The 16,864-nt window shown below is 31.7% G+C and overlaps 4 protein-coding genes across 4 annotated transcripts; 3 read left to right on the top strand and 1 right to left on the bottom strand.

The window, feature by feature from the left end:
• Positions 1-1,948: 1,948 nt before the first annotated feature.
• PGO_072120 (hypothetical protein, conserved) lies at positions 1,949-6,148 on the top strand (the record flags this gene model as incomplete). The annotated part of the gene is made up of 1 exon (XM_028687085.1): positions 1,949-6,148. One exon carries the CDS (start codon positions 1,949-1,951, stop codon positions 6,146-6,148), a length of 4,200 nt encoding a protein of 1,399 aa, XP_028542886.1.
• Positions 6,149-9,756: 3,608 nt separating this feature from the next.
• Positions 9,757-10,929, top strand: PGO_072130 (cyclin-dependent kinases regulatory subunit; the record flags this gene model as incomplete). The annotated part of the gene is made up of 2 exons (XM_028687086.1): positions 9,757-10,414; positions 10,652-10,929. 2 exons carry the CDS (start codon positions 9,757-9,759, stop codon positions 10,927-10,929), a joined length of 936 nt encoding a protein of 311 aa, XP_028542887.1.
• A 1,621-nt stretch (positions 10,930-12,550) lies between these two features.
• Positions 12,551-13,678, top strand: PGO_072140 (lipoate-protein ligase 2; the record flags this gene model as incomplete). Its single annotated transcript, XM_028687087.1, has 1 exon — positions 12,551-13,678. One exon carries the CDS (start codon positions 12,551-12,553, stop codon positions 13,676-13,678), a length of 1,128 nt encoding a protein of 375 aa, XP_028542888.1.
• Positions 13,679-14,277: 599 nt separating this feature from the next.
• PGO_072150 (conserved protein, unknown function) lies at positions 14,278-16,094 on the bottom strand (the record flags this gene model as incomplete). The annotated part of the gene is made up of 4 exons (XM_028687088.1): positions 14,278-14,604; positions 15,043-15,195; positions 15,446-15,601; positions 15,888-16,094. 4 exons carry the CDS (start codon positions 16,092-16,094, stop codon positions 14,278-14,280), a joined length of 843 nt encoding a protein of 280 aa, XP_028542889.1.
• Between the last annotated feature and the right edge of the window lie 770 nt (positions 16,095-16,864).

Here is a 16,864-nt window from a genome sequence, read left to right on the forward strand (position 1 = left end):
GAGACAATATGTCTTATAATTAATTAAAAAAAAAAAAAAAAAAAAAAAAAGGTACGTTAAAATTTCGTTATTTGTTTTTATTGTAATATGTGAATATGACGTACAACCATTTTGCTGTATGTTTTTTTTTTTTTTTTTTGCAACAACATCATTTAATGTCTTATTATTTTTGATGGTGGTTGCTAATAGAACATAGCTTATAATGTTTAATTGAGGGGGTGGCGGGTTGGCAATCATTTATAGTCAGCTAATTACCTTACTTGAAATGATCACGGTAAGCAGAAAACAAACAAATATATATATATATATACTTTTTTCTAGCTATATTAATATGCCATATGCACAAACATTGGGAGAATAACTTCGTTGTATTGTATTTTATATACGACACCACTGTTTTGAAGAACTAGTTTTTTTTTTAACAAGATGTGATGATGATGACGAATATATTTTTGGACAAATGGTTTTAGCATACTTAACAAAATTGTTACTTGGCTGGGGTGCGGCAAAGATTTTGTCATTTTTTATTCGACTCAAAAACGGGAGTAATTTAAACATTTCTTGCATAGTGTTCTTAATTTTTTCCACTTTTTTTTGGTATAATTTTTTATAAAATCTATATATATATATATATATATGTACTTTCACAAGGGAAAATAAGCGGGGAATATCCCCAGGCTGAAAACAAAATGAAAGCTTAATAAGAATTTATATCCCGTCTTTTACCATGTTGCATGAAGAAAAAAAAAAAAAAAAAAACATTGCAGTTATAACCTTTTGGATGACATTAATTTGGAAGAAAAGCATATATTACGTAAACCAGGTAAACATATAAAAATGTATGTATAATAATTCTACATGTTTTCATAATATTTTACATTAACGAATTTTTCAATCTTTCTCTCGTTATTTCTCACTTTGGTTTTCCCGTAAGTTTCATGAAAAATATAAAATATGCTCTTTTTTATTTCTCATCATAGCCCTTATGGGGTCAGTTAAATTTCAAGAAAAAACAAAGTCTTGAGCGCTGAATATTATACAGAAAAAAAATATTTATTAATTTGGTGAAAAAAAAATTGTATATATAAATATAACATTTTTTTGTGAAAATAAATATATTCTCCTCTCCCCCCATTTCGTAAAAAAATTAATCATTTTTTAATTTTTTATTTTTGTGCATAACATTATTTTATGTGGAGTGCCTGTGAACCTTTTTATTTAACCCATTCTTACTCTCTTCACCCCATAAGGCCTTTCTACTTGGGCCATGTTTTTACATAATTGAATTGTATATGAGAAGATGCGTTCGCGAAAAAAAGTGGAAGAAGAGAGAAAAACGGGGAAAATAATTTTCAAGCTCGACGTTTCCTATTTATTCATTCTTTCTTTTTTCTGATTGTTTTGCAATGAAAAAATCAGGGATATAAATTATATTATTTATAACACGGTGCTCAATAGATCCACAAGGGTGGTTCTTAAGAAGACTACTGATTTTTTTTTTCATTTTTTTACTTCTTTAATTTTTTGTTTGTTCATTTTTCTTTTTTCGTTTTTCTAGTTTTTACTGACCAGATAAGGCACTTTGCTTCACAATTAAGGCAGTTTGCTTATTAATAAATGCAAATTGAATTAGCTAACAATGAGAGGCAAAAGCTTGTATGCATAAAAATAAAAAAAACAAAAAAAACAAAAAAAAAGCTTTAATCGATGAAAAGAGGAGTTTATACCATTACATTTCATAGATGATACGTTTTGAAATTAGGAACATGACATGGAACAAGTTCTGAACTAAAAAAAAAAAAAAAGAAAAAACCCATTAAACTACCAAACGGAGCTACTAAACGAAGAATTAAATAGCTGAACAGCACTGCAAAAATAGTAACTCTACAATACTTTCTCAAGAGTCTAATAATGTCCTCCTCAAATTATATCATATCGCATCGGCAAAATGGACCCTTATGAGAAGCAAAAAGGTGAAAGGGACGAATTTAATAATGATGTGCAAGAGGAGGAAAAGAGCAAAGTAATAAATGAAAAAGGAAATAAAAAAAATAAAAGAATTCATAATAAGTACTATGAAGGCGAGAATTACAAACAAGAATGGAAAGACGTAGAAGGAGTTCACAAAAGAAGCAGAAAATTTAGTGTCACTAGAATTTATGATGATGTAACAAAGGAGGAGGGGCATAATTCAGCACAAAATCGAAAAAAGGGAAAAGCTATTGAGAGGAGATTATCACCTCCATTATCCACAAATGGAGAAGTTAACAATTTTAGTGACAATAACAAAGATAGTTGCGATGGTGCTAGCTATGAAGGGGACGAAAATGATTGTCATAGTAACTCAAGGAATAATATCCGCTATAGGGAGCACCTATGCAATCATCAGAACCAGGATAGGCAGAGCCAGAATAATCATCACCACTATGGTCAGTACCAATATGGTCAACATCAGCATCGTCAGCCCCACCATTGCCAACATGAATACAACCAACATCAACATCACACGCGTGAGAAGGACAGGGAGAAACATCATATATGTAAGATAACACTCCATAAGGAACATAAAAAAATAACACCCAAGTGGAAATTAAACAACCATAGTAACAGTGTTCATAGTGACATAAGTTTTAAAAAAGAAAGTACTCCATGTGAAGATGAATCAACTGCAGATGAACACAAACCTAAAAAAAAATGTAATAAAATGCATAAGTTAAAAATTAAAAGAAGTAATTCCCCCATGATGTATCATCATGATGAAAGGAGAAAACAGTCATCTCCTGTTAGAAAGTGTAGTCTTGACCTATCTGATGGCGAAAAATCGGAAAGAAGTTTATTAATAAAAAATAAAAAAAACAAAAAGGAAGGAAAATACATAAATAAGGATAAAAAGAAATACCAAGAGTGTAGTGACATGAATGAATCTGAAGATTCTCATTTTATGAGTTCTACTTATATCCAAAAAGAAGAATTGCAAGGGAGAAACGTGGACACCGAGCGTGGTGCCACTTTGAATGAGAGCAACAGTATTTCCAGAGGAATTTATCACATTGATGGATATAAGAAGGCCATCGCTTTCACAACCACATCTTCAACGTATGCTGAGAAAGACAATTTAAAAGATAGATCGAGAAGAGATTATCACCATTCTTTTGAAAAGAAAAGGTATAGAAACAGTTATGACGTGATCTCTCCATATGAACAAAGTCATTTGCTACCTGTAGGAAAAAGGGGAAGGAAGATTCTGCATGATCATGCAGAAAATGAGACAGAAACGCGACCAAATGGTGAACACATATCTCCTGAGTCATTGTGCAAGGATGATGAGACGTCAAGTGAATTTAAAAAGAATCCAAAGCTGTATGATAGTGAAGAAAAAAAAAAATGCGGGAAAAGGAAACGAACATGTCGTGGTAGGAGTGGAAGTAGAAGCAAGAACAGAAATAGAAGTAAGAGTAAAAGTAGAAGCAAGAGCAGAAGTAGGAGCAAGAGCGGAAGTATAATAGGAGTAGGAGTACCACGTCTCGGGAGTGAGAGTGAAAAGCTAAGAAAAGAAGAAGATCATAGGGATCATTCTTACAACAGAAGAAAAATGGATTATTATTCTAATTATGAAGAATATTTTATGCATCAACATAGAAAGGAATACGATAAGAAAAGAGATAAGAAGAAGGATTGTGATAAAAATGAAGGAGATTTTCACGTGGGAAAAAAATATAAAAAGGAATTATTATCGAAAGGAAGTAACGTGGAGGAGGAAGAGAAGGGTGATGATGATGACACATCTCGCAATGGAAGAGTAGTATGTACGAATGATAATGATTATATTGATGAAAGGGATAATTCCATTTTACAAAAAAAAAAAAAAAAATATCAACAAAGCAGAGAAGAATCGAAAGATCAGCCTATAGACAATCACAGAAAAAAAATGAGTCATTCTAACAGTTGGAGCCAGGAAACCAATTCAGATTATGATAATAATACCCATGAAAAGGGTGATAGAAATGAGAAATATCAGAAGAACAATATTGAATGTAGAGTTAAAAAAAGAGATAAGAGAGAAATGCGTGAAGTTGGTCTTATATGTGGTAGTGTTGATGAAAATAGGTACGGTCGCACGCACAAGGAGGAATATTATGAAAGGGAAAGTAATTTCAATAAAGGTTACAAAAGATATAAAGAAACGACAGACAATGAAGAAAAACATCCCTCTAAAACTTGTTACAGTGATTATTACAGAAGTAGAAAATGTGAAGATGACTATGAAAGCGAAAATGAGAACATAAAAGAACAAAAAAATGAGCACAAAAATGAGCAAAAAAATGAGCAAAAAAATGAGCAAAAAAATGAGCAAAAAAATGAACACATGAACGAAAACGAAAGCTGCTATAATAATTATGAATTTTATAGTGACTCTTCGGATGATGAGTTAAATAATAATAAAAACAAAATGATAAAATATGTTCAGGTTGACAATATTGTGGAGATTGAGTTGCCCCAGGATGCAGATTTTACCAATTGGATAAATGAAGAATTGGATCCGGAGGAAACAGAAAAGGGCGACAAAAAGGTGGTAGACATGGTAGATGTGGTAGACGTGGTAGATGTGGTAGATGTGGAAGGTGCGAGGGAAGAAGCACAACACAAATGCAACACAATTCGCATCAAATTTAGAAACTCTTTTTTGAGAAAATTTGTTTTATATGGTGAAAGGTATGCAAAGGACACATCGGTGCATAGTGGTGAGCGAAAATTTTCGTGTACCCGGAATAGGAGCATAAATAGCCGTACCTCAGAAGAGAACACATATAATGATAAATATACAACATCTGATTATGTTATTAACAATAAAAAAAATGAAAATAAAGAGGAGAAAAAACAAGATAATTGTTCTTTATCAAATAAATATTGTGATCAATCCTCAGAAAAAAAAAGGGGATCATGTAGCGTTCTATCCAAATCACCCGATTCATGCAGGCGACAAAATAGTGGCATGAGTGATAAAAATTATTACATCAAATATCGTTCAACGAATGAGAGGTATACAAAATCATCCATTTTAAATCGTGAAGTGATTAGAATTCGCTCGACCTCGGTTTCTACCGTACACGACTCATGTGCAGAAAGTCCATGTGATCGTGATAGGAAGCGTAGGATCAAGAGGGAATTAAAATCGGGAAAGATGAAGAGGAAATATCTGGAGAATTCTCAGATAAGAGAAACTGTAGGTAGAGCAGACAACACAGGTTCTAGGAATAGCAGTAGCGCAGGGAGTAGATGTAGAAACATGACAAGAAGTAGAAGTAGAAACATGACAAGAAGTAGAAGTAGAAACATGACAAGAAGTAGAAGTAGAAGCATGACAAGAAGTAGAAGTAGAAACATGACAAGAAGTAGAAGTAGAAGCATGGCAGGAAGTAGACGTAGAAGCATGACAGGAAGTAGACGTAGAAGCAGATGCAGCAGCGACAGCTCAGGAAGGGGTAGTAACATGTTTGATCGAGGAAAACCAGTTCAAGCCAAGGCATTTTCTAATTATAATAAGAACAAGACTATCTTACAAAACGACAAGGCATATGACAAAATCAGATCAAAAAAGGGAAAGCAAGAATCACAAGAAGAAAAGAAGTATGTCTCGAATATTGTATGCCATTCCGAATACACGGACGAAGGTAAGAAATCACATGAAGAAAAGGTTTTACATGGGAGAGAGAAAAAGGATGATAAAGACAATAAAAATCATAAGCATATGAACATATTGGAAGAAAACAGCCGTTTACATGTCGAAGAGGAAGTATCAGTGAACACCTGGAGTAGTACGCATGAATTTGGGATCGTGCCAAGTTACATAAATAAGATAATAAAGAATATGAACAGTTCATACGAAATAAATGAACCCATCGATATGTTAAACTTAAACGCTGGAAAATCCTTTCGTATCCCCAAAATGTTCAATTTTGTTAATAATGTGATGAGCACACATAAGTTTTTGGAATTTTTAGAAAAAAGAAAAGAAGCCAAAAGAAAATGGAAAATGGTCATCAGGAATGTTATACAGCAGGAATTCAGAATTTTGACTAATTCTATAAATCACGATGTGAATGAAGCGAAAATAGAGTACTTAACAAATTCACTAAGATCTATGTAGTCCCCTTTTTTTTTTTTTTTTTTTTTGTTTTTTCCTCGCCATATGGTTATACACCTTGTGTTGTTTCTCCCTGTTTTGTCTGATCACGCTTTGTTTCATCGCTCCTTGCCTCATCGCCAAATGTTTCACTTTCATATGTTTTTATGAATACATCCTTACCACCCACGAGCACATACACATATATACATGTGTATATATGCATGTGCCCAATTTAAGGGAAAAACAATTATTTCACGAAAATATCTCGGTAAGCAGGATTGATATGAATTCATATCTCCGAGGAAATGCAGTATTACATAGTTGTACGTAGCACCGTCATTATACTACTCGTGGTTATGTTTTATTTCATTTTATCTTATTTTATCTTATTTTATCTTATTTTATCTTATTTTATCTTATTTTATTTTATTTTTTTTTTTGTTGTTTTTTTTATACTACGTGCAAAATATATTTGCCAACGCGTATTAAACAAGAGATAACGGCAGGAGGGGGAATTGCCTTAGTGTATATACACGCCCTTTCACCTTCCCCCATCTCTCCTTTTTTTTTTTTTTTTTTTTGGAGGGATTCGATTTCCAAGAAGAGTACGATCTCAAGGGTGTGAAGTTTCAAAACTATAAAATTGTAACATGATTGAATATCCGAAGTGCACCATTCGACGGTGCAATAAACATAGTGTAAAAAAAAAAAAAAAAAAAAAAAAAAAAAAAAAGTAGGTTATTTTTACTACTACACACTTTTAATAATTAGGATTAAACTGTAATGGGTTGTAGTGGTATCAATGAATTTTACCTATAATTAGACAAATGTTGGGAAATGCAAAATTTACCCTAGTTTAAGGTGGTAAGAATTGCTTAAATTTTTTTATAATTGTATTAACTACTTTCATCGAAAATTTTCCAAAATGCACCTTGAAACAGCAAAATAAAGCCTATTTCCTTTTTTAAATGTACAGAAGCTACATTACCCCCCTCTCCAAATTGATTTATACAAAGCTTTTATTTTATACATTTGCGACATATATTTAGTTACAGCTTGAGAGATAGACTAATTTTTGGTGATTTTCCCTGAGGTTGTCATTAAAAAGATTTCCTTAAAATGTTGGATAAAAATAGGAAGAAAAGATAATATGCTATATTTCATGCTTTTCTTTTCTTACTGTGCATTTTGGCAGTAGCTGCTGTGAGGCGGTTTAAAGGGTGAAAAAAAGGTGAAAAACAAAATGGAGGAAAAAAAAAGAAAAAAAAAAAAAGAGAAAAAGAAAAATGAGAAAAAAAAAAATTGAAAAAAAAGAAATTGAAAAATCCATTCTGCATTCCTCTTAATGTGCTTACAATTTGAAAATAATTACGAAACCTTATAAAAATTGGCATACATGTTTACACACTAATTTGAAGCGTTGTTCTTGTTCTCCTAAGAAGGCAGAATTTACCACCGGAAGGAATTCCCAACAATGCGAGCGATGAGGCACACATAGTGTAACATGCCTCATATATCAAAATTTCACAAAGAAGGGAAGTGAATTTTTTTTTCTTTTCTAGTGTTTCAACTTTTAGTGCACTCTTGGTTGTTGATGCTCTTGGATTTTGAAGTTTTGGGCTCTTCTTTTTTTCGTTTTTCCGTTTCTGCTTTTGCTATTTCGTTTTTGCTATTTCGTTTTTGCTATTTCGTTTTTGCTATTTCGTTTTTGCTATTTCGTTTTTGCTATTTCGTTTTTGCTTTTTCGTTTTTGCTATTTCGTTTTTGCTATTTCGTTTTTGCTTTTTCGTTTTATCTTTTTCGTTTTATCTTTTTCGTTTTATCTTTTTCGTTTTATCTTTTTCGTTTTATCTTTTTCGTTTTTTCTTTTTCGTTTTTGCTTTTTCGTTTTTACTTTTTCGTTTTTACTTTTTCGTCTTTGCTTTTTCGTCTTTACTTTTTCGTCTTTGCTTTTTCGTTTTTGCTTTTTCGTTTTTGCTTTTTTTTTTATTTTGTTTTTCCCGAGCTATTACCTGTCCCTATTTATTGCATACTTTTTATTCCTCACAATGGAAATGATGACAAATATGCATTGTGTGATTTGTTTTTGAATTTGTAAGCCGATTTTAATTATCAGGGATTTTATATGTTAAGTGGCACTGCTCTTTGCGTCATTGTGTAATTGTGCAATAGTGTCATTGTTTTACCTTTCCAAAAGAATATGAAAAGGTAAGAATGAGTAAGATTGATTACACTCTCTCGTGATAGTGATTATACCAACTTGTGTATTTTTCAGATGGTTACTGTTTGGTTGCCACGTAGCTGTATAATTGGCTACCCCTTCGTTTGACCTCCTCGTTTCCTCGTTTGACTGCCTCGTTTGGCTACCTCGTTTGACCGTTTTATTTGATCGCTTTATTTGATCGCTTTATTTGATCACTTTATTTGATCGCTTTATTTGATCGCTTTATTTGATCGCTTTATTTTGACCGCCCTATTTGACCGCCCTATTTGACCGCCTTACTTGGCTCGCTCCTGATTAAGTGAGATTATACAAGTTCGGATAAATTAAAAAACATAAAAAAAAATTCATTTTTATAAAATTTGTTTGTGAAGAATAAGGAGTCATTTTATGTTTAAACCCATTTTGCTTAATATAAATATAAGAAGTGATTAAATTTTGTTTTATTGTCTTTGAGTCTCCTTCCATTGTAAGCACCAAAATTCGCACTCATGCACCTCTTCCAAGAGGTGTTCACCTTTTTGTTGACACGTTTTGGGAACGCATGTTTAAGGGTATATGTTTGTCATTAGATACATGTTACCTCGTGTATGCCCTGTGTTTGCCGTGTATATTCCATTTGTTTACCACATGCATACGGCACGTATAGGGATCCTGGTTCACACCGTGTATAGAAGTGGATTATGCATTTACACAAAAACACTGACCTATACCTCACGATTGAAAGGTAGCCTAGTTTACAATTTTGACAATTGTGTATTTTTTTCGCTTCGTAGAAATTATTTGGTATGTGCTCGTGCGTGGCAGCAAATGGCATACATACAGACACGCGAAACACTTAAACTTCCTTTATTTTTTTGTGCCTTGAGACTTGATATATTTTCCTATTCAGTGTGCTACACATTGAGGGGTACATTATGTTCATTGTAGAACTTTCGAAAAAGAGTAAATATTTATCATAAAAAAAAAAAAAAAAAAAAAAAAAAAAGACAAAATGTGAATTTAAAAATTTTTTTTTTTGGTATATATTTGTGTGCACCTTTTTTTTTTTTTTTTTTTTTTTTGATTAAATACTTATTTTTAAAATTAAACATAATTAACATTTTAAGGATATGATATAAAAATCAATTATCTCTTTTTTTTATTTTTCTTTTTTCCCCTTCCAAACATTACAATATTAAAAGGATTTTTATCTTAAATTCATTTGTATAAAAGTGTCTAATTAAATATAAAAACAAAGAGGAGAATTGTGTCTAAGAAAAAAAAAAAAAGTATTTTTTTTTTTTTTTTTCTCTGGACACGGTCATATACATTATAAAACATCACAGAAAATTATTTTAGTTCTTAAGATGCGATATGGGAAAAACATACAACTAACGAGAAGAAGCAGAATAAATAAGGTAAAAATATGAATAGGTCAGGTGGGACTCAAATAAACCAGTCAAGAAAAGACAAAAGCAAGGGTAAAACTAACGGTAAGTCAGCGAACAAGAGTATTGAAAAAGATAACTCCAGGGGTAGTGGCAGAAGCACCTGCAAGAGTAGCGTCAAGGGTAGCGTCAAGTGTAGCGACAAAAGTACTGACAAGTGTAGCGACAAAAGTACTGACAAGTGTAGCGACAAGAGTACTGACAAGTGCAGCGACAAGAATATTGACGAATGCATCGACAAGAATATTTACAAGAGCAAATCTGAGAGTACTAACAAGAACAGTGGTGGGAACGCTAGCAAGAGCATTGACAATGGAATCATTTCATGTGGTGATAGTAGCAAAGGTAAAAGTATAAGCACAGGCAAGCATGAAAGCGATAGGATCAATTCAGGTTTAAGCATTATCAATGATAATAGATCCATTAAGGAAGAGACAAATAACACGACCAATAGTAGTCCCAAGTGTGGAACAAACCAAGGTGGAAATGAAGATGATTATTATGCAATTTTGGAAGAATTAGCGAAATCCGAAACACCAAAATTCAGATCGGTCAAGGACAGTATGGATGAAAATTTAAATCTTGAATTTCTGAGATCATCTAGTGAGAATTATACGTACAAAATTACATCCAGAGGTAAGTGGAAAAAAAAATATACAGTGTTTCGTACACCATACATAAGTCATATATATTTTTTTTTTTCTTTTTCTTATTTCGATATTTAAATTAGTTACCCTTTTTTTTTTTTTTTTCCCATCATTTATATTGTATATATACTATACACACCACTGTGATATACGTGTTTTACACCTTTCTGATAATTCTTTTTTCCCTTTTTTTTTTTTTTTTTTTTTTTTACATACGTTTTCTTAGGTCCCGTATGTTACTCGGCCCTCTATCGAGATGACAAATACGTCTACCGACACATAATTCTAAGTGATAATGTGAGGCAATATGCAGAAAATAAAGTGCGAAAAACAAATGCATTTTTAACTGAACACTGTATTGTTAATGAACTACAAATTGATATAGGCAAGGGATGGAAACATTTCATGATTTACGATGGTAAAATTCGAGAATTAATTTTGAGAAAAGTTCTGACTGCTGAGGATAAATTAAGAATGGCTGTTCAAGCACAGAAATATAATTAATCTGTGGTATTTATAATCTCCCCAAGTTCATCCAATTTTTTGTGCGCAATTTAATTCGTCAGGCCATACGTCAGGTCATACGTTAGGTCATTCTTCAGGTCATTCGTCATGTCGTTTGTCATGTCGTTTGTCATGTCATACGTCATGTTATTCGTCAATTTATTCGTAATTATTATTATTATTTTTTTTTTAATTTTTTTGTCTTTTTTCAAAACCTTTTTCGTCAACCTTTTGGTTTTCCTCTGCGCGTCTGCTTACTCGCTTCCGCAATTAATCTCCCCCGTTCGTTTTGTCAATCTATGTTTTAAATCTGTGTTTTCAATCAGTTTGGAAACAATTTTCAGAATCCTATCTCAGCATTTCTTTAATTTTTCCCATCATTCACCCCTTTTTTATTCCCTCATTTATTTTTCTGTTTGCATAAATGCTGAGAGGAGCTTTAGCTAAGCACAGTTTTCTTTTTTTTTAGTTCATTTTTATAATATGCCTTTTTTTTTTTTTTTTTTTTTTTGCTTATTTTCACCTTTGTGTTACATGTCTATAGGTAAATTTCAACCAACGCATACACATGATTTTATATAATTTTTGCACTCCTCTTAAAATTTTAGAATTCAATTGTATAAAGGTACACAAGTTTTTTTTTCCATTTTTGTCATTTTTTTTTTTTTTTTTTTCACATATTTACACCCTAACTGATGGAAACGAACTATTAATTTTTTGCTTTTTCTAAATTTCCCAAAGTTTCTTCGTCATTCCACATTTCTACAAAACACAGTGTGCGTAGGAATGGTGGGTATTAATATGATGAACAGAGGAAAACGCATATATGTAGCACATGTTATAATTTTGTCGATTAATGAAAAAAAAAAAAAAAAAAAAAATTAGGCTAAAATATAAGATAATTTTTGAGTGAAGGGAAAATGGGTAGTTAAGAATGCACATCATGGAATATTCCAACATACGTGAGTACCGCTTTTTTTTTTTTTTTTTTTTTTTTTGTGTGTGCTGCTTTAATTAGGAAAAGCATGTTATTTCTCAACAATGGAAACTTTTTACACTGTGATGTAAAAAGGAAAAAAAAAAAAAAAGGTGGCATTCATGTGTTAGCAATGTTAGTACATTAGCATATGTTATTTCTGAAAATAGGGAAATTTCAAAAAAAAAAAAAAAAAAAAAAAAAAGAGGGAGGGGATACATGGAGCTGTTTCATTCATTTACATAGTTTGTATAAAAGGAGCTTTAAGGGAGATGGATGCATATAGCACAGAACCATTATGCATGTATATATATGTGTACATATGTGTACAGATATGTACATATATGTATATGCAAAAACATCTAGAGGGTCATAACTTGAATGAATGGATTGGCTGCCTGAACTAATTAAATACGAAGAGTATATTAAAGACGGTCTGAGTAAACTATTTTGCACGTGTGATGTGCTTTTAATAAATATTCCTCCGAGGAGAACATTTTATGGGACACTTTTTTTTTTTTTTTTTCTTTTTTTCTTTTTTTTTTTTTTTCTTTCCGGATGGATAAATATAGAACAAGATAATTTCTGCTGCCAACAAGGAAATCGCTCGGGTGAGAACTGCATAACAAATTGAAATTAAAAAGAATGAACAAAATAATGCGCGTCAGTTCGGTTCATGAATTATTTCGTCCATTCTCAAAACATGAGAAAAGAAAAAACGTCTTATACGTAATAAATTGTACGAAGTTTCATGTGTATGAACAACTATTAATAGAAGAGTGTTTGTATCGATTGAGTAGCCCTCTTAGCGAGGGTTTGAATAATATAGGATTTGTGCTTATTAACAACACATGTTTGAATGATGAGAAAAAGAGAGAAGATGTTGGATCAACAGTATCAAATAGAACAAACAAATGTGTCGTTTTTGGTTTAAGTGGAAAAGTACAAAATTTCATAAAAGACATAAATTATGTTAATGATAACAAAATATGGTTAATTAAAAGATACACAGGAGGTGGAACTGTTTACATTAACAATAATTGTCTCTTAATCAGTTTAATTCTTCCATTTAATTTTGAAAAAGAAAAAAAATTATATCCATCCAATATAACAGAATGGGTCTTTAATTCTTTTTACAATTCTGTTTTTAATCATTTAGATAGCAAAAAAAAAAAGGAGAATTTTCTTCTAAAAAAATTTAATTATCACGAAAATGATTATGTATATAACGACTATGATAATTTGTGTAAGAATGTATTTATAAAAAAAGTTGGAGGAAATGCACAAGCTTTTTCAAAAAATTATTTTGTTCATCATACATCCTTCTTATGGTCTTGCAATTATGATGAAATGGAAAAGGTAATAATCAACCCATTAAAGCAGCCACTATACAGAAATAAAAGAAACCACAAAGATTTTTTAGTCTCATTGGAGGAATGTTTACCTAATCATATGAACAACCAAAGAACCTTCATAGATACGTTCCTTTACAACATAAGAGAATTAATTAATAAAAAAAATAACCAACATAATGACATATATTGGTATTTTAATAATATCGATTTGAGAATTAATCTTCATGAGCCAATTCAGCCGTATTGTAACATATTTGATAAGGTATATTCAGTTGACACTAACCTGTTAAGCAAACTTTACCACTATTTTTGTAGTAACGATCAGACAAAAAATCTCCGTTCCACGCATCTGTTGGATCATCGTGGAGAAGTGTTATCAAATGATTGTTTTTATAGACCATCTTTTATTTTGACCTGAACTCGTGCAGACAAGTAACTTTATCGAGTTGTTCATCCTATGGGGGAAAGGAATAAACAAAATATCAAGAAAGATTAACTTCTTGCACCAGATATGAGAAAAAGTTCAATTATGTCTACTAAAGAATCATATTTCCTGTGTGTAATATTTGGAAAAGAGCATGTAACCGTGAAGTACATGGGAGAACAAATAAAATGGGCATGTCGCTTTCTTCTGTTGCTGCCCACCGGATGAGGCAATGGCAAGTTGTCTACTCGCAAAAAAGGAGAGAAAATGGGACAGAGCAAAAAAATAGTAATAATAATAGTAGTAATAATAGCAATGATAACAGCAATGATAACAGCAATGATAACAGCAATGATAACAGTAATGATAACAGCAACGATAACAGCAACAATAACAGCAACAATAACAGCAATGATAATAAAATAGTAAAAACGCACCTACGGGGAATACACACACAAATGAGCTCTGCGCCATGAATGGGTTCACAACACCTTAATTATTTCTCCCATGATGATGATTCCATATGAAAACAAATCCACAGAAGTATACGCACGTGGAATTGAAAAAAAAAAAAAAAAAAAAAAAAAACGTGATTAGGGCTTCCATCTGATATTCGTTAAATTTCCATGAAGATATTTCTGCAAACCAAGAGGATTTGACCATTCAGAATTTAAATAAGAATCATCATCGTCTTCCTCAAATTCTTTTTCTTCTTTTTTTTTTTTGTGATAATGTGCTAACATAGCTTTGTACGTTTCTTCATCAATTTTTCTTTCACGTTCGGGTGGTCCCAATTTCGTTGGATGTAACTTTACAATAATTTTAGTTTTCTCATTTTTCCCAATATAATTTCGTAATTCTGAACTTGTACACAGTTCTTTTCCTGCCCACCATATGGATGTTTCCTCGGTTGTGAAATCCTGAGAAGGAGATAGCATATGGGTTCCGTGTGAAAGAGAAAAAAAAAAAAAAAAAAAAAAAAAAAAAGTGTCGATATTTATTATGTGAGAATTTTATGTCTGCTCATTTTTCTGCACAAATTATTTTATATATTTTTTATATATTTTTTATATTTTTTTTATGTTTTTTTTATGTTTTTTTTATGTTTTCTTTATGTTTTGTTTGTTCTGTTTGTTTCGTACGTCTGGATAACACACGAGTCAACATTGCTCGTTTGTCAATATGGACACACAAAACAGACACTCAAATGGAAAGACAACCTCTGAGTTCACTCAAAAAAAAAAGAAAAAGAAATAAAATTAAAAATAAAAAAATAAAATAAATAATTTAACACATATACACACGTATATGCGCACGCGCTGTGTTCTACAGTTGAGTCGTGCTACACTCGATTTTACATCTTTAAATACGTTTTCATTTTCCAGTATTAATCTTGCAGGATCATATGGGGGAAGGCCTTCCATTGATGGATAGCAAGCATTCAAAGCATCTGCTATTAATTTCATAAGTTCATTTAACTTGTTCATGTTTATGGTTGTACATTTTTTCGTCTATAAAAAAGTAGTGGAGTAGTGACTTTTCAAGGGTACTTTCAGCATGTGTAATTGCCCTTGTGAGCGTCTTTAGGAAATGCTTTACACGAACTGGTGTCTACTTGTTTGTTTCTCTGTCTGTCTCTCTGTCTGAGTGAGTGCTCATTTTCAATACATGGATTCGTGGACCAACACATGGACACTCACAACCTGTGCAAGAGATCTGATTTTTTTTTTTTTTTTTTTTTTTTTTTTTCTCTTCTTATACCAGATCGACATACAGTTCCCCTTTTACTTTATCAATGACTTCCCTCAATTTAAGTGAATTTTCTGGAGATGGAGGAATCCCTGTCCTGAAGTTATTTTCATCTGGATTTGTAACTTCATTTGGGTCATATATATTTGGGTTGGTCATTTGCATTTCCTATACGTAAATCGGATGGAAAAAAAAAAAAAAAAAGGCTTATGTATTAGGGGAAACAGCTGGCAATCAATGCATGCATCATTGATATATGTAAAAAGGAATGTATCCAATTAGAAATTCTCAGAAGAAGGTCCCTTTTTTGTAATAGTGATATAATTCTCCCTTTATCTTCGTACGTCCCTTTTTCTTTCTCTTTCTCTTCTTCTTTTTTTTTTTTTTTTTTTTTTCCTTTTTCTTTTTCCCGCTTTTTGTTATTCTTCCATTTGCACTTTCACTGAACCTATACCTCATCGGACATTCCTCGAATTGCTTCAGGTCTCAGAGGGCCATGTTTTGCCAGCTGCAAAGATGAGTCCAGCAATCTAAGAAGCTTGCACCTGAGGTTATGCACTTTTATAAGTTCATCCTTTAATTGTCTAACTAAAACTTGTACATTTGTTTCGTACATAAATTGGTGCTTCTCTTCCGTTGTTTTTGTATGTATCAGGACCATAGTGTTGAGTTCAGAAATGAAAGAAAAAGGAGAGAAAAAAAAAAAAAAAAAAAAAAAAAAAAGTGTAAGACAGGGCTGTACAGGATTGTTACATGACTAAGCAGAATATGGTAAGAGCTTTATTTACATTTCTCAACATTGCATCGAACATGTGGGCTATTCAAAATGGATAATTATCAATGTTGTGCATGTAGAAAATATGAATCCATAAAAAAAAAAAAAAAAAAAAAAAAAAAAAGTTAAACACAATTTCGTGGTAAACATTTAGTTACTATTCCTACAAGTTTACACTTTTTTATGAAATTAAATATGGTCCTTTTTTTTTTTTTTTTTTTTTGTGTGTAAGAGTATTTTACTCTCTATAGCTATAATCATCTCACTAGCTACAGGAATCGGCGTGGATGTACTTTAAATTGGAGTCTCCATTTTGGAGTGAATTTTAAATTTTGGCTAGTTACCTAATGACGCGGTTAAATTTACCTGAACATGCAGAATATTTTACATTATTTAGCCAAATTTATGACCCCCCCCCCAACAAAAAAAAAAAAAAAAAAAAAAAAAAAAATGATGATCTGTAAATTTTTTACACACTAAAATTGAAAATGTACACAGGTGTACATTGAGATACGTATATTCAAGACAGAGCTATTCTCCTTAACAGAGTCATGTAAAAAATAAACTTGATGACGAAGTCATTATAACACGATATGACTTTTCGTTCAAGTGCAAAAAGCACACGGGGATACAAAGGATGCTGATGGAGGTGCAAT

The sequence above is a fragment of the Plasmodium gonderi genome (assembly GCF_002157705.1).
Source record: "Plasmodium gonderi DNA, contig: Chr07, whole genome shotgun sequence".
NCBI lineage: Eukaryota > Apicomplexa > Aconoidasida > Haemosporida > Plasmodiidae > Plasmodium > Plasmodium gonderi.